This window comes from Sinohyriopsis cumingii, chromosome 12 (genome assembly GCF_028554795.1).
Source record: "Sinohyriopsis cumingii isolate HCF-2022 chromosome 12, ASM2855479v2, whole genome shotgun sequence".
NCBI lineage: Eukaryota > Metazoa > Mollusca > Bivalvia > Unionida > Unionidae > Sinohyriopsis > Sinohyriopsis cumingii.
The window spans coordinates 57,597,358-57,621,964 of record NC_142972.1 but is presented as its reverse complement, the minus strand read 5'-3'; the positions used below and the strand labels follow the sequence as shown (position 1 = coordinate 57,621,964).

The following is a 24,607-nucleotide window of genomic DNA, read 5'->3' as shown; positions in this document are numbered from 1 at the left end:
TTTTTTTAAAGATATATTGTACTACAAAATAAGGAATTGCAGAAAAATGACTTTTGTAAATGTAACCTTTTTAAATAAACCAGATCTTTGTTCTTTTGAACTATTTGCCCTACATGTGTCAGTTTTGCCATATTGATTTTACCCCAACCATTACCTATATAATGGGATGTAACTCTTAAAGGCTTTCACGTGGGTGATATTCTGACTTTCCAAGTTTTATTATGCTAGTAAAATATTGTGCCTTGAAGTAAAGGTAAACATGTGCATAACATTATGCTAGTAATTAAAATAATTATATTGTGTGGACACAGGTCATCAGATGAAAGTGCAGTTACCTTTTATATCTGGAATGTAGGGAACTACATGTAGCAGATTGTGTAGGCAGTATAAACTGATTGTTGAACTTTCAGGAAATGGTTTAAAACAAATTAAATAGTTTTATTAAAGTAAAGAAAAACATTTATGCTATTATAAATATAAAAAATATGTTCATCTCAGGCAGGACAGCATCAATATGTATTTTTTCCTGTACTATTTCTCATCATTGCTGTATTGTATATTTATTAATCTGACATGACTATAGCAGGCAAATCATCATCCACATTATAAGCATTTAAATAATGTGTGCCAGGTCATTCTCCTCTATAAATGAATGCAAATCAATATCTTCTACTCACTTGACAAATTTTTTTTCATTGTCACTTTCACTTTGGATTACTTTATCACTACAGTCTTAATTGCTTTCTAACGGTCCATCAGAATTTCCACTTAAGCCATCTGATATTACATTGTTTATTGCATTGCCAGTTATTATATCATAAGGATTGAAAGTAGAAAATTCAGAATGGTTGTTAGAGTCTTTAGGAATATCCATGATGATACCTGAATCATGGTGCACAGCCATGATACTCAGTGTAAACTACAAATGAGACAGCTATAACAAGATCCATCACTGCCTCTGTAATTATCCAGTGATATCAATTTTTGGCATAGGACTTGAATACTGACAGCTATTGATGGAAAAGATTATGTTAATTAGCTATTATATCACATAAAACAACCCTAATGAGTGGCTCTATAGTACCATCCAAACTCGCTTATAAGTCAAGTCAGACTGCAAACAATACAAATCATAATCTGCCATAGCATGATGTGCCTGCAGACCAGGTTATATGTTGTTTGTTCTACTGATAACTGCTTACAAAATGCAGATACCCAGATTTTCTGGTGCATTATGTGATGGCAGATCTGGGTCGGTGCAGTTGCAGTTCGACTCACAAGCAGGTATAGGTGGTATGTTCTTTTGTTGTGAATAGCATAGACCGTAAAGACACACAAAAAAAGTCAAGATACACAGTGTTAGTCACAGGTAGTGTGAAGTGCATATAAATAAATGCACACAAACCAGGCAGATGTGTAACATTACATGCATACAGAACATGCAACAGTACAATACATGACATACATATTGGCTTGGGGCATACTACATTTATGGTTCATAACAACCCCAAAATCCAATAATGTTCATACCCTAAGCAATGGAAACCAATCCACAATATTTGCAGCATTTAAATATCATTAAAAGTAGGTACAGCAAAACCTGTCCTGAAAGACTAACCCTTCTGTCAAAAGATCTAGCAAGACAGGCGATCTTTCATGACAGGTTATTACACTTTGTAATCAATAAATACATAGAGAATCTTGTTTCATGATGGGTTTTCATAGCAGAGATTGTTCAAGACAGGTTTTACTGAGACTTAAAAATGTTCATTAATATTGAGAACTTTTTAAAAAAAATTCTCAAATCAAGAAAGAACTTTCAACTCTCCAAAGCTTTAAAAGACTCTGATGAAAAATCTTGTTAAGACAGAACAAGAGATTGAATGTACTCGTGGATGAAAAGTTCTTTTTGATGTAAAGAAAATCTGTAAACTGTTGTAAGTGCAGAACTTGTGAAGATATCATACAGCTTTGCTCATAAGCTAATGTTGTTTTAATACGCAAATGATTTTCATTTTGAGAAAAATTAAAAAACAAATGTCCTTCATTTTAGCACTGTTAACATTTACTGATGGACGGTACGTTGGAGCTATTTTGGACCGCAATGGTCTACGTCCCTCCAGATTCTACGTCTCCAAGTCCAACCATATGTACATGTCTAGTGAGGTGGGTGTCACTGATCTTCCCAACTCAGAGGTGATCCAGAAGGTGAGAATAAAAGTTTACAAATGAAGGACCTTTCAAAAGTGTTCATCAAGGTCATGCTCAACAAAGTCATCGAAACCCTATCATTACAGCTTACTTGATAAAGTCATCTAAACCCTATCATTACAGCTTACTTGATAAAGTCATCTAAACCCTATCATTACAGCCTGCTTGATAAAGTCATTGAAACCCTGTTGTTATGGCCTTGCTTGATAAAGTCATCGAAACCCTATCATTACAGCTTACTTGATAAAGTCATCTAAACCCTATCATTACAGCTTACTTGATAAAGTCATCTAAACCCTATCATTACAGCTTACTTGATAAAGTCATCTAAACCCTATCATTACAGCTTACTTGATAAAGTCATCTAAACCCTATCATTACAGCCTGCTTGATAAAGTCATTGAAACCCTGTTGTTATGGCCTTGCTTGATAAAGTCATCGAAACCCTATCATTACAGCTTACTTGATAAAGTCATCTAAACCCTATCATTACAGCTTACTTGATAAAGTCATCTAAACCCTATCATTACAGCTTACTTGATAAAGTCATCTAAACCCTATCATTACAGCCTGCTTGATAAAGTCATCTAAACCCTATCATTACAGCCTGCTTGATAAAGTCATCTAAACCCTATCATTACAGCCTGCTTGATAAAGTCATCTAAACCCTATCATTACAGCTTACTTGATAAAGTCATCGAAACCCTATCATTACAGCTTACTTGATAAAGTCATCGAAACCCTATCATTACAGCTTACTTGATAAAGTCATCTAAACCCTATCATTACAGCCTGCTTGATAAAGTCATTGAAACCCTGTTGTTATGGCCTTGCTTGATAAAGTCATCGAAACCCTATCATTACAGCTTACTTGATAAAGTCATCTAAACCCTATCATTACAGCTTACTTGATAAAGTCATCTAAACCCTATCATTACAGCCTGCTTGATAAAGTCATCTAAACCATATCATTACAGCCTGCTTGATAAAGTCATCTAAACCCTATCATTACAGCCTGCTTGATAAAGTCATCTAAACCCTATCATTACAGCCTGCTTGATAAAGTCATCTAAACCCTATCATTACAGCTTACTTGATAAAGTCATCGAAACCCTATCATTACAGCTTACTTGATAAAGTCATTGAAACCCTATCATTACAGCTTACTTGATAAAGTCATCTAAACCCTATCATTACAGCCTGCTTGATAAAGTCATTGAAACCCTGTTGTTATGGCCTTGCTTGATAAAGTCATCGAAACCCTATCATTACAGCTTTGCTTGATTAAGCCATTGATATTATATCATTAGTGCCATTGCTCTACAATGTCATCAAAACCCCTATAAGGGCATTGCTTGACATAGTCATGGGAACCCTATCATTAGTACCTTGCTTGACGAATTCATGGGAACCTATCATTAGGGCCTTGCTTGACAAAGTCATGGGAACCCTATCATTATGACCTTGCTTGACAAAGTCCTGGGAGCCCTATCATTAGGGACTTGCTTGACAAATATGTTTGTTTACAGCTTGTACTACTGACCTCAGAAAAAAGTTTCCAGCCTTATACATCATTTTCATGAGTTGTGGTTCCTGATTGTCCTCATAAATTTTCATTTTTGCAGCTTAATCTTAACAAGGATTTTGGATTCAGTTAAATTGGGTATGCAGTTAAATCAGGTATGCAGTTAAATCAGGTATGCCGTTAAATCGGGTATGCAGTTAAATCAGGTATGCAGTTAAATCGGATATGCAGCTCAATCTTGAGGAGACCTTCAGCATTTCGTAACAGCATTTAAAGAAGGAGTTCACCTGATTGCCAAACCACCTGACTTTTCTTTCTGTGGCATAACTCTACCAAGGGTTGTGGGATTCCAACCCAATTTGAAATCCAACTTTATATTGATGAGATATTTAATGAGTTCAATTTCCAGTGTTCAAAAACATTATAGGAATTATACCCCCTGATCACCCATCATCCTGACTTTTCTTTCTATGGCATAACTTGAAGTTTGTGCACTTTCAGCCAAATTTGGTATACAGCTTTTTAAAATGAGACATTGAACTTGTTCTTTTTCCCATCTTTACAACATCATTTTCAGGAATTGTATTCTGTATAACCTGTGCATTCCTGACTTTGTATTTCATAGCGTAACTTTACCAAGGAATTTTAGATTTCAACCAAATTTCTTGTTTTGTGTCTTTTTGTTGGTGAGTCAACGAATGTGTCATATTAGATATTAATTTAATGAAGCAACAACTCAGAAAATCAGGGAAACAAGTCCTGGTTTGCTTCATTCTGAAAAATAAATAAAATGTAAATGATTTTTGAAAGATCTACTGGTTAAGTATTTCGATGACTTTGTTGATTAGTCTTTTATCCTAGTGCATAATTTCATTTACTAGAATTAAGCTGCTGCTAATTATATGTGCTATGCAGCAGTGATATTGTATAAAATATTATGTTTTATTTAGGGTCGACCAAGCCAGGCAATGTTTTCTTATAAAGTATTATGTTTTATTTAGGGTCGACCAAGCCAGGCAATGATCTTGTATAAAATATTATGTTTTATTTAGGGTCGACCAAGCCAGGCAATGACCTTGTATAAAATATTATGTTTTATTTAGGTTAGACTAAGCCAGGCAATGATTTTTTATAAAATATTATGTTTTATTTAGGTTAGACTAAGCCAGGCAATGATTTCTTATAAAATATTATGTTTTATTTAGGGTCAACCAAGCCAGGCAATGTTTTCTTATAAAATATTATGTTTTATTTAAGGTTGACTAAGCTGGGCAATGTTTTCTTATAAAATATTATGTTTTATTTAGGGCTGACTAAGCCAGGAAATGATTTCTTATAAAATATTACGTTTTATTTAGGGTCGATTGAAGCCAGGCAATGATTTCTTATGAAATATATTTTTTTTATTTAGGGTCGATTGAAGCCAGGGAGGATGTTGCTAGTTGATACCAAAGAGAAAATCTTCATGAAGGATGAAGTCTTGAAGTCACAGATTGCTAATCTTCGCCCTGTAGCAAAATGGTTGAAGAATGAAGTGAGTCAGATTCTCTTTTAGTGGTCTTGCTTTCTTTCTTTACATTAATTCACCTATAGGAGGCTCAGTGGTCAGTCTTGTGAGGTTTTTTAACTGTGAGGCATGGGTTCATTATTGAAATAAAAATTGGCCAGAATTCTTTGTCTTGTTTTGAAGTTTTTTCAAAATCATATTCAAGGAGGGGTACCATATATACTTGATTGTGAGTCTGGTCCAATTCCAAACAGCATAGACCCTGATCTGATCTGACATTCCATAATACAACATTAAATCAGATTCTGTGTTATTTGTTATACTGATTATTCCTAACAAATTTAATAGACTGAGATCGATCACTGTATTATGCAGTAGCAGATCTGAGTCTGTGCAGTTTGCAGATGAATTTGACTTTAAAAGTGAGCATATAGGACAGTGGACAGGCAAGACAATAGTATTTCACTGAAAATTTTCTGTCATTTCATTGGTTGAAGAAGTATAAATGGTTTTACTTTTATTACAGGTATTGATGATTTTACACTGTTACTACCATATTTTTTTATGTATTAGTTAATATTTTTTTCTTTTAGGAATGACCTCCAGCGCGTACTCCACTTTCACTTGTACATTTCATAACACATAAATCCTGCGATAACATTTTTTTTCTGTATTAAAGATTGTTCATAGGGCATAATGCAGTATCTATACAAATGGCAGGTAACATGGTTCTGTGATGGAGAACATCTGTGTTATTGTAGAGTTTGTTGTGTTGGATGATCTCAGTTATTTACATACTTCATAATCTCTGCAAAATTCAGGCCATACTAAGCCCCTAATCAATCTGATTTGAAGCACAACCATATTCAAAGCACCAGATTATCACAATCCCCCTTAGAATGCCCCCCCCCCATTTGTTGTTGTAAGGGTCATAAACCTCCCACAGTCTGGAAGGTTGGCAGGTATTCAGATCATTATGTGCTAAGGGATCTCTCCTCCAAGCTTGTAGATGAGAAGGTTAGACTGCCAGGTGGGGTGAGTGCCTGAAGTCACATTCACCTCTCATGGCTTTGTGTTGTTCTTCGTCTTAAATTGATATGGGTTGTCCTAATCCATGTAGTGTGTTGTTGTAATTACCAGAGGAGTAGGCTGCAATGAATAAATTCTTTTCAGTGGTGTACCTTCCATAAAAGGAAAAATTAGGATCAAAAGGACCTGCTAGGTCAAAATGTTATTAATTTGATGAATGTGGAGTTGGTTTATTCATAAAATTTTACTGATTTACTTGTAGAAACTTCCAACAAAAGTGTCAGAACATAAAATGTTAGGTTTGTAAAAATATATATGCAAATGAAACTAAACAAAGCTTTGTTGGTTTTAAATCTAAGTAAATTTTATGAAGAAAAAAGCTGTGATACAGATAATTAGTCCCATTGATTCACACCTAATGTCTGTCAGTAAGTGATGGAAGGGCTTGAAAAAAATTCAGTAGGCTACTTGTCATACAGGGCAAGTGACTTGTTTTGCTTTGGCTACTTGTCCTGCAGGCCAAATGACTCTTTGGCTACTTGTCCAACAGGGTAGTTAACTTGGCTGGCTACTTGTCCTACAGGGCAAGTGACTTGATTGGCTACTTGTCTTGCTATTTGTCCAACAGGGCAAGTAACTTGGTTGGCTACTTGTCCAACAGGGCAGTTGACTTGGTTGGCTATTTGTCTTACAGGGCAAGTGGCTTGGTTGGCTACAGGTCCTGCAGGGCAAATGACTTGGTACTTGGTTGGCTACTTGTCCAGCAGGGCAAGTAACTTGGTTGGCTGTTTGTCCTGCAGGGCAAGTGACTTGTTTGGCTACTTATTCTACAGGGCAAGTGACTTGGTTGGCTACTTGCCCAGCAGGACAAGTGACTTAGTTGGCTGCTTGTTTAATAGGGCAGTTGACTTGGTTGGCAACTTGTCTTGCAGGACAAATTACTTTTTGGCTACTTGTCCAACAGGGCAGTTGACTCAGTTAGCTACTTGTCCTACAGTGCAAGTGACTTGGTTGGCTACCTGTCCTGCAGGGGAAGTGACTTGGTTGGCTATTTGTCCTACAGGGCAAGTGGCTTGGTTGGCTACAGGCCCTGCAGGGCAGATGACTTGGTTGGCTGTTGGTCTTTTGGGCAAGTTATTTGTCCAACAGGGCAAGTGACTTGGTTGGCTATTTCCAACAGGGTAGGTAACTTGGTTGGTGACTTGTCCTTAAGGACAAGTGACTGGATTGGCTACTTGTCCTACAGGGCAAGTGACTTGGTTTGCTACTTGTCCTACAAGGCAAGTAAAATGGTTGGTTCTTGTCCTACAGGACAATTGACTCAGATGGCTACTTGTCCTTATGGGCAAGTGACTTTGAGCTGTTTACTTTTCCTGAAATATTTTTATTCCTTCACTTTACATAATTATTACTGCATCTGCTTAAAATATCAATCCAGTCAGATGAGTGTCTTGAAATAGTGGCTTTCTTTTCTTCAGCCAGTGCTCATAAATACAACCAGACGTGTTGAAGTTTTGAGCTTGGCTGATACGTTGAAAATGTGAATGAATATAAACTATTATTCAGAGCACTTGATATTTACTTGCACAAGGATCCTAAAGCATAGACAAGGGTGCAAGTTTCCAAAGGACCTTGAAAAATGAAGAAGGGGTTGTTATCCTGGCTAGACGTTGAGAAGACTTTGGGTAGCACGCCTTTTAATGGCTGAATACTTGTTTTATAATCAGGCTGGGAATAATTGTCAATAAACAGCCTTTTGTAATGAAATTATTCACTTTCAGTATAATTGACCTTGTTTTTCAAGATGACCAATCTCTGAAAGATCATAAATAACATGACTCCAAGAGGTTTCAACACCTCTCATCATACATTAGTACCTGCAAAACATTGTTTGTTGCATGACTGCTTTTTGTCTATAAAAGAAGAGGCAATTGTTTTGTGGACAAAAAGCACATCAGCATTGAAACTTTATTTTTTTAAATTTGTTTTATTAGTGAATTATCGATGGCATGATATTATTGCAAGTAATAGTGAAACTTGTACTCACCCTTGAGCAAATCTTGGATTGCCGATTCAGGAATTTTAAGTTCACTACAAACATTGGAACTGACTTTTCCATCATGATCTGTATCAAACAAAGCTTGAATTCACCAGGTTTTCCTTTTGCATGGTTACCTTGCTATCTTTGATCACATTTGTCAGTGACTGAGATAATTAGAGTTAGTTTTGACTTTGATAATTAGATTTAGTTTAATTGTTGCTTTCATAATAATATTTACACAACATTTTGGTCAGAAATATCGTGGACAATGCTTGAAGGACGCTTCAAGATGAACTGAATTAACTCCCTTTCTCCCAGATTTAACTCCCCTTCTAGCAATAATGATTAGGAGTTAAGCAGACACTGATATTTATTTTTAGGCTAAATCTTTATCACATGATATTTATACTTTCAACTAATTCTATATTTTCCTTGATTTACATGTCCAATGAAAACAAACAATCTAACAAAGAGGTCCTTCCAAGACACAGCGATATACACCATTATTACCATGACAGGTTCACATATTGTTTCAAACTGATTTTATTATGAAAATAACACAAGTGCTTTTACAGTTTCTAAAATACAGATTGTTATTTAAACATTTAGGCTTTTAGTTTTGAAACACAAGTTGGTATGTTTTCATCATCATATTGTAACTTACAGAAATTGGGCAAATGGTAACCTGTGGGTTAAAGGTTTAATGCCCAGTAAGTTATTAAAACACATTCCTGTGAGTGTGCAAGGGTTTGTTTTTGTAATCACTATTGATATCAACACCTGATATGGCTGCATGTAGTTCATTTTGCCTGGGGCTACAATACAATAGTTAAAAAGAAATGCAGTCAGTTTTTTGCATTCTTTATAGACAATATCAATGTCTGAGCTGAGACATGAACACGACTTGAGCCAGGTTACCCAGGAGTGCATACAGAGGGAGCAGCACAGTCATGGAGGGTGTTTGGAAGAGGACAAACGACTACCAATGTTCGGCTGGACAACGGAGGCACTCAATATGCTGGTTCTACCAATGATCAGAGACCAGTAAGGTTCAGGATGAGTGAAAGAGGAGAAGGGGAAGAAAAAGAAAATGAGAATATGGAAGACTTTTTTCACCTATAAATTTGCAGAAATGAAACAGTTGAAGAAAATAGCAGAAAATTGTTGTAGACTTAATACCATATAGCTTATTCATCACTTGTTCAGCTAATTTTATGCAAATATATTTTACTATGATTTTAGTTCATTTCTTAATTTGTTTCAGAAATTAGGCATACCTTTAAACTGAAAAATCGATTCATAACAAAAGTAATTTTGTTAAGATTTAGAAATGGATTATGATTTTTGTTGATGATGTCCATCATATACAGGCTCTGAAAATAGAAAACAATGTAATATACTTCTGTGTACATGATCATTGTACAGACAAATATATTGTATATTAACTTCTAGACTTTTTAAGACTTTATCTGCTTAAAAATTTCCTACTAAAACTGTAATTTGTGACTTGTACATGTATTTTACATTTTATATGCATGACCCTAAAGAATTTGTGTGTGCCTACCTTAAGTTGGAATATATTATATTATGATGATGATGTCTATCCATCCGTCTGTTACCAATTTGGTTTCTGTACAGTAACTTAAGTTGTCCACCATCTACAATCACCAAACCATGTGGATGGTTTGCATTTGGAGTTATCAAAAGCCCTACTGATTTTGGGCTCAAAAGTTCAAAGGTGAGGGTCAGTATGATGGAAAGAAAGAAAGTGGTTTTTGCATAATAAGTTTCTCATCCATCTGGTATTACCAAAACTTTGTAGATATCATGCACTTGAAGTAATGAAGAAACCTTTTGATTTCAGGGTGAAAAGGTCATTGATAACAGTCATTGTGACTAAAATAAGAAAATAAATTCTTCTTCTGCACAATAACTTAAATTCTCCACCGTCTACGGTTACCAAACTTTGTGGATTATTTGTACATGGGATAAAAAAAAATACTAATGATATCAAAGTCAAGGTCAGTGTGACTGAAAGAATGTTAAAAATATTTCTTGCACATTCACATGGGTTAAGGAAGAAGGTTAATAGTTTAGGAGTCAAAATGTCACGGTCAACGGCTGAAAGAAGAAATATGGTCTTTGCAAAATAACATTAGTTATACATAACAGAACTGTCCATGACTTTGTGAATGATTTGCACTTAGGGTAAGGAGGAGGCCTGTTGATTTCAAGGTAAAAAATGCAGAGGTCAAGGTAACTTTCAAAGAATATTGGCCTCTTCCAATAATTTTACTAATTTTTCAGAGGACTGTTAACGATGGGGTGGGCATATAATGTACTGTTGATGATACTATCATTATGATTGTTTTAAAAATGTTTGACAGAATAAGATACCTAAATACTCAGAAACTTAATGTGTCTTTTTTTTTAGGAAGGAAGCCCTGGGATCCATGGGAAATGATGCTCCCTTCGCATGTCTGTCCCAGTACAACCCCCTGGTGTTTGACTATTTCAAGCAACTCTTTGCCCAGGTCACCAACCCTCCAGTAGATCCATTCAGGGAAAAGATAGTCATGTCACTGGTAAGCCACTCTTGAGATATACTTACTTATCAGAACTTTTCATATGAATGTATGAGAAATGATTCTTGAATTTGAGGTATCTATCTTTTAGGTATACATCATTTAATAGCCTGGTATGGGATCTTGTAAGTCAGATTTTGTCACAACTGTGGTCATTTACCTCAAATCATTTTGTCAAAAACTGAAATTGTATATCAAAGGTCATTTGCCTCAAATGATCTTGTTAAAAGTTTGCCATATAATTTCAGGTTGGAAGTTTTTTAATATATATTGTTACCCATTTCAATTTGGGTTATACAAGAAAGGATTAATACAAATGCCATGTAAAAGTATAAATGATGCAGACTGGACTATGTAGGCAGGAAGAAAAAAGATAATTAGTATGCAGCTTAGGTCATAAAATCTGTCAAACACACAAACAGCTTTCTCTTTTTTACAATTTGTCTTGCAGCTGTAGGCCATGTGAGCTTCAGGTCTTTTATACATCATGTATTGTTAGTTGCGTATCCTTTACAATTACTACTTACCATTTTTTTCTAAAAACCACTTGACCAAATTGAGCATATGAGCGGAATTTTGCAGGGAGCATAAAGGTCTTGCAGATGTGCTCACTAATTACTAAAAATAGAATAGTCTTTAAATGACTTGTCAAAAACCACTCAACAGTATTCGACCAAATTTGACAAAAAGCATCAAGGCACAAGTGGTACCTCTGAATCAGAAGTCATATTATGAAAATATTGTTATCTCTACTCCTCAGGAAATGGATGTCTATATCAATATGGGGTTTTCACCTGTAGACATTTTATAATTCCTACTTCGTCCTAAATGAAAATGGTGCCAGTGGTAAATCGATTATGGCTGGCATGACAACTGTCTTGGAAATCTGAATGGATGATCATTATCACATGGGGTTGATCAACAGTCTTCTAATGATGTCCACTTAGTTTTAAATGAAAGGGTGCCAACCTGACATATGATATGTGTATCTAGCTAATTTGAAACTCTTGTTATTGCGTCAGAATATCAGAAATGATTACAGCAATTGACACTTAAAAAGAAAGAAATGGTTTTATCTTAAATTATTGGTTATTCTTTTTGCCTTGTATTGCATCAGTCCCTTCAAGGGACTCCATTTTTGTATTCACTATCCATAGAATCAAATTTTACTGATCCTGTGATCCTGCCTAAATTTCACTCGTCCTGCAAAAATAACCTTTGCCAGTTTGTTATTCAACATTTATTACTCATCATCATCGCAGCAATCAATGTATTTTTACAAACATCTGGTTGAATGGTGAAAGTTCTTGCTCATTTTCGGTATATGATTCATGTGAAATATTAGTCCATAAGTCTTGGTCTTTAGCCTTCTGTTTCTTGGTCCAACAGTATGCCACAGATTAAAGATATCTACTTGGTTATAATCCTTGAAGTCCACGGAGTTAAGGAGAACCATCATTAGTGTGATTCCAGGGGTGATTATGAAAGTTTTGATGAAATTACAGCCATTCCTGGGTTACACTTCAGCTTTTTATATGCATTTTCCTACCAATTCTGCTTCTTTCTAACTCTTTTCACTACACTGTATTTACAATTGAGTTCTCTCTTGTCATCATCCAATTTCAGGTATTTTTGTGTCAACTGCACACATAGATTAAATGAGATCTTTCTTATTGTCACACACAATGAATGCTTAAACTTTTTTGTCTTTCTGGTGTTACCACACAATGTATTTAATGTTTAGCAACAATAATACATTAAAACATGTTTGTATAATTATGGATTATTTGTTTAGTTGACCAACACAAACTTGTTAGAGACCGCTCAGGTGGTCTATTGGTTAGAGCATCCACCCTGGATGTGGGAGGTCGTAGTTCAAACCCCAACCAAGTCATACCAAAGACTTCTAAAAGAAATGGTACTAAAAGCTGCATTGCTTGGCACTCAGCACTAAGAGGTTAGTGTTAGGACTGGTTGGCCTGTTGTCAGGATAATGTGACTGGGTGGGACATCATGCTACATGTCTGTGGTATGAAGCTGCAGTGCTAGACATCACTTTAAACTGCCACACTGCAGACATCTTATCAATGTGACTGGAAAATTGTTAAAGCTATGTTAAAAATCTAAATCACACAAATCACACACAAACTTGTTAGATTGTCCGATTCTAGCTTCATACTCTAAATCTTTTGTTTTGATCGATCCTGAAATAAATATTTGAACTAGTACACCAGGCTAGTTCCTCTGTGTGCAAAGATTTTTGTTACACTAGTCACCCACATTTACTTGATGTGTGGAATAACAACACCTGTCAGTTTCTGCTGTGGGCATTTATTACATCTTGTCATGTGCAGGATGTATTTTTTATCTTGACAGATTTACAGCATGCCTTACAATTGGCTCCATATAACTAGTATGAAACTTGAATGCTGTTATAACCTGTACATACATACATTCTGAATTATTCTCTATTCTCTTTACAGGCCTGCCCCATTGGCCCAGAGGCAAACATCCTGGAACCCAGTCCAGAGCAGTGCAGACGACTTTGGTTAGAGCAGCCTATTTTGTCACTGCGTGATATGGAAGTCCTCAAGTATACCAAGTGTAGAGGATGGAAGGTCATATAATTTCTTTACAGTTTCTTTTTGTCAAATTTAATCACTTGTTGCACTTAAAGTTATCTGGTCATTCCTTTTCTTTTCATCTTTTACTTGTTAAATTTAAATTTTTTTATTTTTATAGTAGCACCTTTTATCAGATTTTGTCCAGATATGCATTAAACTGATAGCAAAATTTAATCAGCTGTTATCAGTATAAAGTCGCTGTTCATGCTAAAGGCCTCATCTCTGACTGGGAAGGGATTAACTTTGTTTAAAATATTAGTTATTTGGGTCACATGACATAAGTTAAGAATGGTACTAACCATAAGGATTATCATTTTGATAGCATGAGCAGATTTTAAAACATAGTAACTATTATTATCTGATGGTAACAGTTATGACACCAGTGTCACTTATGTTAAGATGTTTATGTGTAAAGTCTTTTTATGTCGTGTAAAATACATCATGACACTGTTGTTATACCATATGTTAAGCACACATCACTTAATGATGACAACAAAGTATTTCATGAAAGTCATTCTTGAATAAGATTTTCAAAATGTGATTATTACTGTATCTTAACAGGCATTATCCTTGGGCCTTTTAATGTCAGCAGTGGCCTTGTTCCCAGCTAACTTAGAATGTTGTAACAACTGCAGCAATTTAATTCTGACAGTGCTTATTTAGTTAGCTTATTGAGTGTTTTGATATATTGTTCAAGATTCCATTGATTTGAAGTACTCTATTACCCTATGATTTATCTGTTTGCAGTCTAAAATTATAGACATAGTGTACCTAGTCACATCAGGCACAGATGGGCTACAACCAGCCTTACTTAGGATAAACAGGGAGGCAGCTGAAGCAGCCAGGACTGGTTATCAATTGATTATCTTGTCTGACAGAAAGGCAGGCCAAAACAATGTACCAGTCAGGTAAGTTAACATTTTCTTTTCAAAAGCTGTTCATCATTCTTATGACATTTGATTACTGCAAATTTTTTCATTGGATTCAAAATCTATCTTTGTAATAATTTATCATTTTCAGGTATGTTGGACAAATTTAAAAATAATCTTGGATTACGTCAAGGGAAATGTCAACATAAGCTCAGGTTCATTTGGCCCTCCCCGAGTGGCCGAGTGGTCTAAAGCGCTCTCCGTTATGGATCACTGCCATCTCACCTCTGTCTGCGTAGGTTCGAGTCTCGGATTCAGCCAATGTGGATATGTGAGAAAGCTTGCCAGTAGCTTCTCGTGGGTTGGTGGTTCTTTCCAGGGTTTTCCCGGGTTCTTCGTCCACCATTAATACTGGCTGCCATATATAGGCTATCGTGTGCTGAAAAATGGCGTTAAACCCTACAACAACAACAACAACAAAATCATTTGGCCCTGCCTTGTTTTCTAATTCTTCTATGTTATTTTTTATAATTTCAAATTCATCCTGATTATCACAAAGAACACTTTTATCAACACATTTCATATTGTCATAGAATTTAACAGTTTCATTTCATTTAGTGAAACATTGCCTTTCTGACTAAACTAGATGTTAAATGTCATATTTTGGTAAATTTTGATGAACATGTAAACAATAAGCATGACTATTTTGCCAGTCTAATTATTCACTTTCTTTAAGAGAAGAATATGCCATTGTGTCCCCTGGGCAAACTATGCTAGTATGTCCCCTGGTCAAACTGGTATTGAATAGCCCACAATAATCAGTCTCCTCCAATCTTTGTAGCTCTCTTTTGGCTGTGGGGGCAGTCCATCACCATCTGATTGACAAGAAGCTGAGACTCAAGGTTGGTCTTATCATGGAATCAGGGGAAGTCAGGTAATTATACTGCATAATGGGCATAATGTACTATAAATTTAAGTGATTGCCCATCTTAACTCTTTTTGGTCTGTAAAGACCAAGCCCCAATTTCACCAAAACATGTCTAAATATTATAAGTCTAGACCTGTGACACTTTAATTCAGACTTAAATTTCATCCTTGTATCACATAATGACCTATCTGTAAATGTTAGTAGGCACTTTAAAGATTAAGTCACCATGCTGTAATAATTTGTTATCATAAACATGGAGAACAAATGTTTTGACATTTATATTGATAAGCAGAAATTTTACTGCCAATCATAGTCTAGTTTGGTATTTGTTTCCTTCTTGCATGTTTATAGATTGGGATTATTATTTGAAGTTATGTATTAGATTTATCACCGATCTACCTGTATCATTCATTATGTGATGTTGTGTATTAGACTGATCACTGATCTATCCAAATCATTATGTGAGGTTATGTATTAGACTGATCACTGATCTATCCAAATCATTATGTGAGGTTATGTATTAGACTGGTCACAGAGCTATCTATATCATTATGTGAGTTTATGTGTTAGACTGGTCACTGATTTATCTTTTCATTTTTGAGGTTATATATTAGCAGAGCTGCCAAGTGTCTCGTTTTTCCCATATTTTGGACCTGAATATGGGTATACATTTTTCTTGCTTAAAAAACATTTTTTAATTTAAAAAACCAACATGCACAATTAACAAACAAATGTATTGTCCACTCAAAGAATAATTTTATTGGTTCATTTTTCATTTTAAGGTCATACTTTTAACAGTTTCCTTATAATCTTTTTGTAGCAATATTACAGACCAACACATTACATACAAGCCAATACAAAAAGCCTAAAAAATCTTTGTAACCAAATGACAGTTAATTTACTGCCTGTCATAAAATGTGTACTATCATCGGTTTCATTGTACTTCGTCCTAGAACAAATTTATCCAAAAATCAAGGAGGTTAATGATTCATCTTGTTTCTAATAAGTTACACTTGAACTTTTAAGATCTTTCTTTTATTGCAGCAAAGTTAAAAACCAACAAAATCTGCAATGACCCCCTGACTGTGTAATCCAAATAAACGCATTTGTCTCAGCAAGTTTACTGATTTCTTTGTTGTGAAAGAATGTCTTGGGTTATATGTGTTCTCCTGATATCTTGTGGTGAATGAGGGCAGATTTTTAAAAATTCTTAAACCCTCTCACGAAAGGATAATTCACTTTTGCATTCTTCGCAATCACACAATCAGAAGTCACAAGGGAATTATTTTCTCCATTTTTCATTAAAGTTAGATCCACAGTTACTCTTGTGTTCTGCTTCTTTCATTTTCTTCACTAATGATACTTAGTGCACATCTGGAGATCAGTTTCTGGTGCAACAAGCATTGAGGTTAAACATCAAGATGATATCTTGCTGAGCTTGATGGAAATCGCGTAAGAGCTTGCAAGATTAGGGGAAGCTTCTCTGTCATAACATTGCCTATGCTAGTCTGGTTCCTTATTTCGTAGGTTCCCTGCATTGCACTCCACTATATGAATAGAGGGGTGCAACACAGGGAGTAAACAAAGCAGGGGACCAGTCAATGCCTATGCTTGAAGTATACATGATGCCAACGCTTGTCCAATGCATTGGATACTAAATAAATCCTGAGCGCATTATGTGAATCCTTTGAAGTATACATGATGCCAACCCTCGTCCAATGCATTGGATACTGAATAAATCCTGAATGCATTATGCGAATCCTTTGTGTAAAAAAAAACACACGGCAACAAAATGTGTGTGTCAATTTTCTCCAGTGTGCATCCCTGATGCACAAATGTGCATAATGGGAAACACTGTTGAGGATATTAATGGTGGTTTTACTGTAGGAAATGTTTGTTCTACCAGCTCCACTAGTGAGCCATTGATTAACATCAAAGCCTCAAATTCAAGACTTCTTTTGTCTAAATTTGAAAACGCTAAGATGCTGTTTGTGTCTTTATGTTAAGTAATTTTCATATGTAAGTTTTATGACTTGTGGCAGGTAAGTATTCCTGGCTTTATATCGAATATATACTCGCTATTAATCAAGTCCACTGGCAGACTGTAAAGACTCTGATCTGTTTCACATAATGTGCTATCATATCTGGTTCCATGCAGTTTGTTGCAAGTAATTAGTAAAACAAGCAACATAGATTCTGATCTGCCATGACCATATGTGATGGCTGATGAGGTTCTCTGTCTGGTTAACAGTCAGATTTATACATTACTTATATCCTTATACGGATAAATCGGAATCAGATTCAAGTCCTAGTTTTAGGTTAAAATAAATAGGTTTCTATTGCTTACAATAGCAGTGACATAAATTTATGTTGTACACATGTTTACCAAAATAGAGGCAACACAGAAAGGAATTTATTACCTCATGATTTATTTTAATCGTTGATGTTACTTCAGCAGTGATATGGATTTGCAGACTTTTTGAGTTTTCATTTACAGAGAGGTCCATCAGATATGCACCCTTCTGGGATATGGTATAGATGCAGTTTGTCCTTATCTGGTTTATGAGACAGTAAGCCGGCTGCGACAACAACATCTGCTGGACCCACCTCTGGCAGATGAGGAGATTTACATGAATTTCAGGGCTGCTTGTGCCAGAGGAATATCAAAAGTCATGGCCAAAATGGGAATTTCAACCCTTCACAGTTACAAGGTTAGTTATATTATGAATGTCTTGCCCACAGTTTAAATTCCACAGTTACAATGTTAGTTGTTACATTATAAATGTTTTAATCAAAGTTGGAATCGCACATTTACAAAGTTAGTTACATTGTGTAATGTTTTAACCAGTTAGAATTCCATACTTACAAGAATAGTTACATCATTAATGTTTTAACCAAAGTTGCAATTCCTCATTTACAGAGTTTGTTAATTGTATTTGATACAATTTATATTTGATTTAATTTAATTGTTTGTAAGTTTTAAAATCTCTTTTATTTTTATTTCATTACATGTTATGTAATGTACTTTTTTTCACTGGAGTTTGATACTTTTCACAAAATTAGTTTGACCTGACTATTTAGTTGAAAACACCTAAATAGAACTTTGTATCTTTTTGCTGACCTAGTTCATGACCATGATTGAGAATCACATACACAGCTTCTTTTTTTATTTATTTTTATTGTGGGATACATAGAGTGAGATCGAGGCTGTACTGGAATACATGACCATAGACATGTAAATAGCTTCTAAACTGTTCTGGAAGGTGATCACATGACCCTCAAATGAGTATCTATTTTGCATCTTATTTGACTGTATGACCTTTGTCTATAGAGAAAATAGTCAGTTGGGACTTTTTTACCATGGACACTGAAAAGTGTTTCATTGCAACCAGATGAGTCTAAAAAAATTTTTGGGGAGTTATTCTTTTTCCTGGCAATATTTGAGTGCTCATACAGAATTCTTGGACAAAGACATTTCTTGAAATTTTATTCACAAAATTCAAGCACCGGAATATTGTTTGTGGATCAACAAAGAACTGTAGATACATCAAGACTATAAAGGCTACAGTATACGTAATCGCCTTCCATTTTGGATTTTTTTGTTGGGACTCGAGCTTGAATTCATTAGAACATTTCATTACTAGGTCTTCTAAAATTTAATTCTTTAATTATTCTTGTATTTATTCTGGATTTGATTTCTAAAAGCTGTAAGTTCTTATTTTTTCATTTTTACATTGTTTTTCCAGGGAAATAAATTCTTTGTTAAATTTTACAAAGCTTGTTGTTTTCACTTTTTCTTTGTTACTGTTTATTAGAGCCTAAATACGTAACATAAGAGTTACATTATTAATGTTTTAATCAAAGTTAGAATCTCTACGTTACAAAGTTTATTACATTATTATTGTTTTAATCAAGATTAGAATTCCAGTTACAAAGTTTATTACATTATTGTTTTAATCAAAGTTAGAATCCCCTAGTTACAAAGTTTGTTACATTATTAATGTTTTAACCAAAGTTAGAATCCCCCAGTTACAAAGTTTGTTACATTATTAATGTTTTGACCAAAGTTAGAATCTCTTTGTTACAAAATTTATTACATTATTATTGTTTTAATCAAGATTAGATCCAGTTACAAAGTTTATTACATTATTAATGTTTTAACAAAGGTTAGAATCACACAGTTACAAAGTTTGTTACATTATTAATGTTTTAACCAATGTTAGAATTCCAACTTCACATTGTTCAGATGTTATTCATCCCGTCAGAATAGTTTTTGCACCATATGTTTATTACACTTCTCAAATTTGTACTAAAAGTTTTGCCTTTCCTTATACCTAGAGGTCCAATTTCCTGTAGCAGTTAATCAATCATTGTGATGATAAAAGATGAAGGGCATTGTTTAAAGCATGTAACAAATGCAGTTTTTTTTAGAGATTCAATTACACTGGTATATGCTGAATTTTACTGGTAAAATTGGTGCTTGTGTTGGAAAATAATGAGACTATTGATAGTCATGTATCGACAAATTGTTAAAAGGGCTTTAAGGTTTGGAAGTTAACTGTCTCTTCATCAAAGCCAGAAAGAAGTCAATCTGTCCTTTTCATTCAGTTGTAGTTCCATGTCCCCACTGACTTTGAACAGTCACTGATAACAGCAACACAGCAATAGAAGAATAGTCAGCTTAACTCTTTCATGGATTCAGGAGGTCCAATGGTATATACAACGGTATAATTCTTCCTTCCTAGTTTGTTAAAATAGACAACTTGCAGTTAGAGCTGGAATAACCACAGTTATCAAATTACTGAAACTAAATATTGAATTGCTGCTATGTCTTAGCAAGTGAGGGAGCCTAGAAGCCAGTTTTATTATGCATAGTACTGTCAACAAAAATGGATGGGGCCATAAAAGAGATAAGCCAACTATCCTTCTTTGTGTGACCAATTGCTAGTGCACATTTCTGCTTCATAGATGTTAATTCAAGCTCTTAATTCTTTTTGTTCAAAAACAAATTAGTCATGTTTATTTGCCACTGGGCTCACTTGGTTTGGATTTGCAGCTCTATTTGGATGAAGTGGAGAAAACCAGATTCATGAAGCATAGAGCACCTATCAGTGTTGTTTTTGTGGGCATCATGTGACTACCGCATTGACTAGTCTGGTTTTCTCCAGGTTGCTGCAATAGGTTTCTGGCTATTGTTCGCTGAATAAATATGTTGAGAATTAAGTATGCTTTAAATCCTTACATACATTATGGCATACATTTATTAAGTTCAAACATTTTTGTATAACAACAATTGGAAAAGGGTTTATTTTTGATATAACACATCTGTTGGACCTCTGATGTCATGGTCATGTAGGTTATGCCATTTGTTTAGTCATGTGACTTTCAAAACAGATGGTGAGTACCAGGTCATATTTCATCAGTGCTGTTGTTTTGCCTCACCTATCAGTGGATTACAGACATAATGAATATTATAATTGCAATTTCTGAGAAAATAAATCATATTTCTTTTGATTTCATGCTGGTATGGCTCAATGTAAGATTGTTTAAGTTTGCCTGGGCCACAGGTAAATGGTTACCCTATGCCACCACCATGCTGCAGTGGCAAGTTATAACTGTTGTTAGTAAATTTCAAAATTACATAAATGGGGTATGTCAGAGGAAACTTGGACATGGGATTATACTGCTGTCATGGGCTTGATTTGTGTTTTTGTTCATTATCAACACACAGCTCCAGTAAAGATTATTAACACATTAATTTAATTTTTTCTCCAAAACACAACTTTCCCTTCTTTTTGCCAATTATGTGTTGATCATATTGGCTGATTAGTATTTGTACAGTAAAATGTGGCCTTATACAAACTTTTTTTTAATATATTCTGATACAAAGTGCCATTTAATGTACAACCCTTTGGGAATCTCTGTATTTTGTTATATTTTCAAATACAAATAATAAAGTATTGAAAATTTGAGCTGAATCAGTACTCATCAAAAAAAATTATATTTCCATGCCAGAAAAGTCATGAGAATTCTACTTAGAGAGTTAATGTCAGCATTATGAATTGCAAAAATTGTGATAGATCGAATTTTGAACATTCTCAAGGTAAGCATGACAGTACTGTTTGTGTATTAGATTCATTGTCCGTTTGTTAGTTTGTAGTCTCTGTTGCAGCTCATATTTGGTTTTTGCAGGATGAAATGATTTAATTTTTTCTTTACAGGGAGCCCAGATCTTCGAGGCAGTAGGACTGAACAAGGAGGTGATAGATCTTTGTTTCCGAGGAACAGCATCTAGAATTGGTGGTGTGTCCTTCAGACACCTGGCAGAGGAGGTATGATCTTGTTTTTCATAAGAGAGATAACTTGTACGAATGTCACTTCAGATAGGATTCATTCAGACAAGTATTTGTGACAAAAATTACTTGTACTGAAAGTTGTTTAGTACTCTAACGTAATCAGTTTTCCTAATCGTAATTCACTCTTGATTAGAGATAGGATTTATTATATAAAGTATCTAGTGCAACTATCATTTTAATCTTGATTCAGATGTATTAATAGATAAATCTAGATATTATGTAGTTGAACCTGTCCTGTGAGACCACCCTTTATGCCTGCAAGAAGTAATCTGTCAAGCCAGGTGCATATATGCCAACCATTATGCTTTTTGTCAGCTAATTACATCTTATGCTAGCCTCTATGATTTACTTTTTTGATACATTATAAACAAAAATAAAACCATAAAATCTAATGTTTGTCATTTTTATTATCATCTCTTTAATTCTACTCATCATATAAATTTGAGGGTATTCTTAAAAAGATGACTGCTGCACAAGAATAGCATAAGAATTCTAGACATAAATGTGGTTTCCTTATTTTCTATTTATAGCAACTGTAATTGACACATTTCCAAGAAAAAGAGATGGGTTTCTTCAATTTAAAACTGCCTTACAAATTTATTATATTGAAAAGATAGGTAGCAGAACAGTCTGTATTTTTTAAGAAAATTGTGTTAGATTTAAGCAAAACAGGCTGAACGGTTTTACTTATGGATGTTTTATGACTGAAAATGTTGAGAAGATGGATCTTTACAAACTGAAATAAATGATAAATCAGAAAAACAAACTTTACAAACTTTAAAAGAAGAATATGAGATTGATGTAATGAGCACATAGAATGAGCACATGATCATCAAGCTCATAATATTCACACTAAGTTAGACATGTAGACTAGTTAATCCACATAAATTTTGTCCATTGTGACAAGAATTGTAATCTGCCGCATAACCAGGCTAGTAGCAAAAACTAAATTTAAAATTTTCATGCACCATGCTGTAGTTATGGCATTTAATGTATAGATTACACATTTCATGCCCAGTTTATACTTGTTTTTGGCAGTTAGCAATAATTATGCTTATACGTCTTCAAAGGTTGTCATGTATGCAGGTGATCTTGTTTACAGATCAAAACACTAAATATGATATTAATCATTGCATTGAGAAAGTGGTCTCTGGAGACCAGTGGTCTTGGATGGCAGTGGTCTTGCAAGACAGGTTTTAGTATATCCGCAGTTTTGTTGGTATGTTATCGTCATTCATTTCCATTTGTATGTGTTTACACCTGTCCATCTGTTTATGCATTTGTTCACTGAACCATTAACTTGGTGTACACTGAATGAGAGACGGTGTTCTTATTTTATGTGATGCTAACAGGGATGATGAATAGGTGACCTCATGCAGCTTGGATGTAGGTCCTGGGTGGAGTAATAGGTATTTGATTCTGTGCCGACTGAGAGAGTAATTTTATTTTGTGTGATGTTAAGAAGGATGCATAGATCATGACGAAGCTTCAGGCACAGAGAGAGAAAATGAATGGATGATGACAAAACAGGATCCTAGATATAGGTTTTTGGTTGAGTAATGGTTGAAAGACAGAGAGGGCGAGATTGTATGTTATGTTAACCAGAACGAATGCATGATGACAAAACTGGATCTTAGATACAGGTCTTTGGTTGAGTAATGGTTGTTAGATTGTGACCTGAGGGTGTGCAGTATACTGGGTAATAACTTCCCCATGTTATCTGATACCAGTACTGGGAGTGATAGTTTGGTTGATCATTCACAAAGAATACACAAGACGTTAGAATAATCACACTTCTTTTAGCCAAAATAAAGAGGATGGTTCAAAAATGAATATGCTTGGCCTTAAATAGGATGAAATTTCAGTGACAGTCGTGTCAACTATATCGTCCTGGATATGCAGGCATTATAGAAATCTCACTTTGATTCACCATCTGAGTGCCAGATGCACTTCACACAGATTTTCAGTTTCTTACATACTGTGATACCAGTTGACTCTATAATAAGTCATATGCAATCAAATGAAGAAATATTTCTGCCTAACTCTTCATTTACAGCAGTATATGGTATTCAGACTTTCATTGGAACTTGTATAGATTCCCCTAGAATCTCGAAGATCCTTTAATTTTCAAAATATCTAAATTCTTCTGAAATCATATGTTTGTCATCAGTCATCATTTTAACATCCATTTAACTATATTTTGTATCGATTTCATTTGAGCATCAATTTCACTATATGATTTGGTGTCATTTAATCAAACCAGTACAGCTGCTGTTTATATCTGCACAAGTGTTGGCATCAGTAGACTGGGAATCTAATCTGATTTCTGTCTCTTTATAAAATGTTCACACATACTCTCCAACCCCTAACCTTGCCATATAAAAGTGATGTAATTGAATGTACTTCATACTTTATGACACAAGATGCAGGTTTATAATTCTGCAAATTGTTAATTTAGTTTTATGCTTGACATTTGATATAGGAGTCTAGGTCAGAAAATGTGCATAAACAGAATGTGTGCAAGTCTTTTGATATAGGAGTCCAGGTCAGACAATGTGCCTAAACAGGGTACATGGCCTTAGAAAATTGAGGGTCCAGGTCTTGCTTATGTGTTCAGTCAGTTGGGTTGCACTCAGTCGAGAGCTCTGACACATGATATGACTACTATTAGTGTACGCACACTATTCTAATGACTCTGTACTTTAAACTTTATAAAATTGAATTAAATGTGATATTGATGAAATAAAATGAATAAGAACATGTGATACTCATTAAATAACAAGAGTAAGAAAAGGTGGCATTCATTAAATAACATGAATTAGAACGTGGTATTCATTAAATAACATGAATAAGAAAAGGTGGCATTCATTAAATAACATGAATAAGAAAAGGTGGCATTCATTAAATAACATGAATTAGAACGTGGTATTCA

General features: G+C 34.7%; 1 protein-coding gene across 4 annotated transcripts in view; it reads left to right on the top strand.

Annotated features, from left to right (window-relative positions):
- LOC149786526 (uncharacterized) overlaps positions 1–24,607 on the top strand; it is a 222,868-nt gene that overhangs the window by 103,113 nt on the left and 95,148 nt on the right. For all 4 annotated transcript variants that reach the window (XM_089977028.1, XM_089977029.1, XM_089977030.1 and 1 more), the window contains 9 exons: positions 2,054–2,208; positions 5,148–5,270; positions 9,182–9,357; positions 10,748–10,898; positions 13,382–13,516; positions 14,270–14,430; positions 15,233–15,325; positions 17,817–18,030; positions 21,541–21,651. In XM_089977028.1, the coding sequence (XP_089833154.1) occupies positions 2,054–2,208; positions 5,148–5,270; positions 9,182–9,357; positions 10,748–10,898; positions 13,382–13,516; positions 14,270–14,430; positions 15,233–15,325; positions 17,817–18,030; positions 21,541–21,651 (1,319 nt within the window). The remainder of the gene's footprint in view (positions 1–2,053; positions 2,209–5,147; positions 5,271–9,181; positions 9,358–10,747; positions 10,899–13,381; positions 13,517–14,269; positions 14,431–15,232; positions 15,326–17,816; positions 18,031–21,540; positions 21,652–24,607) is intronic.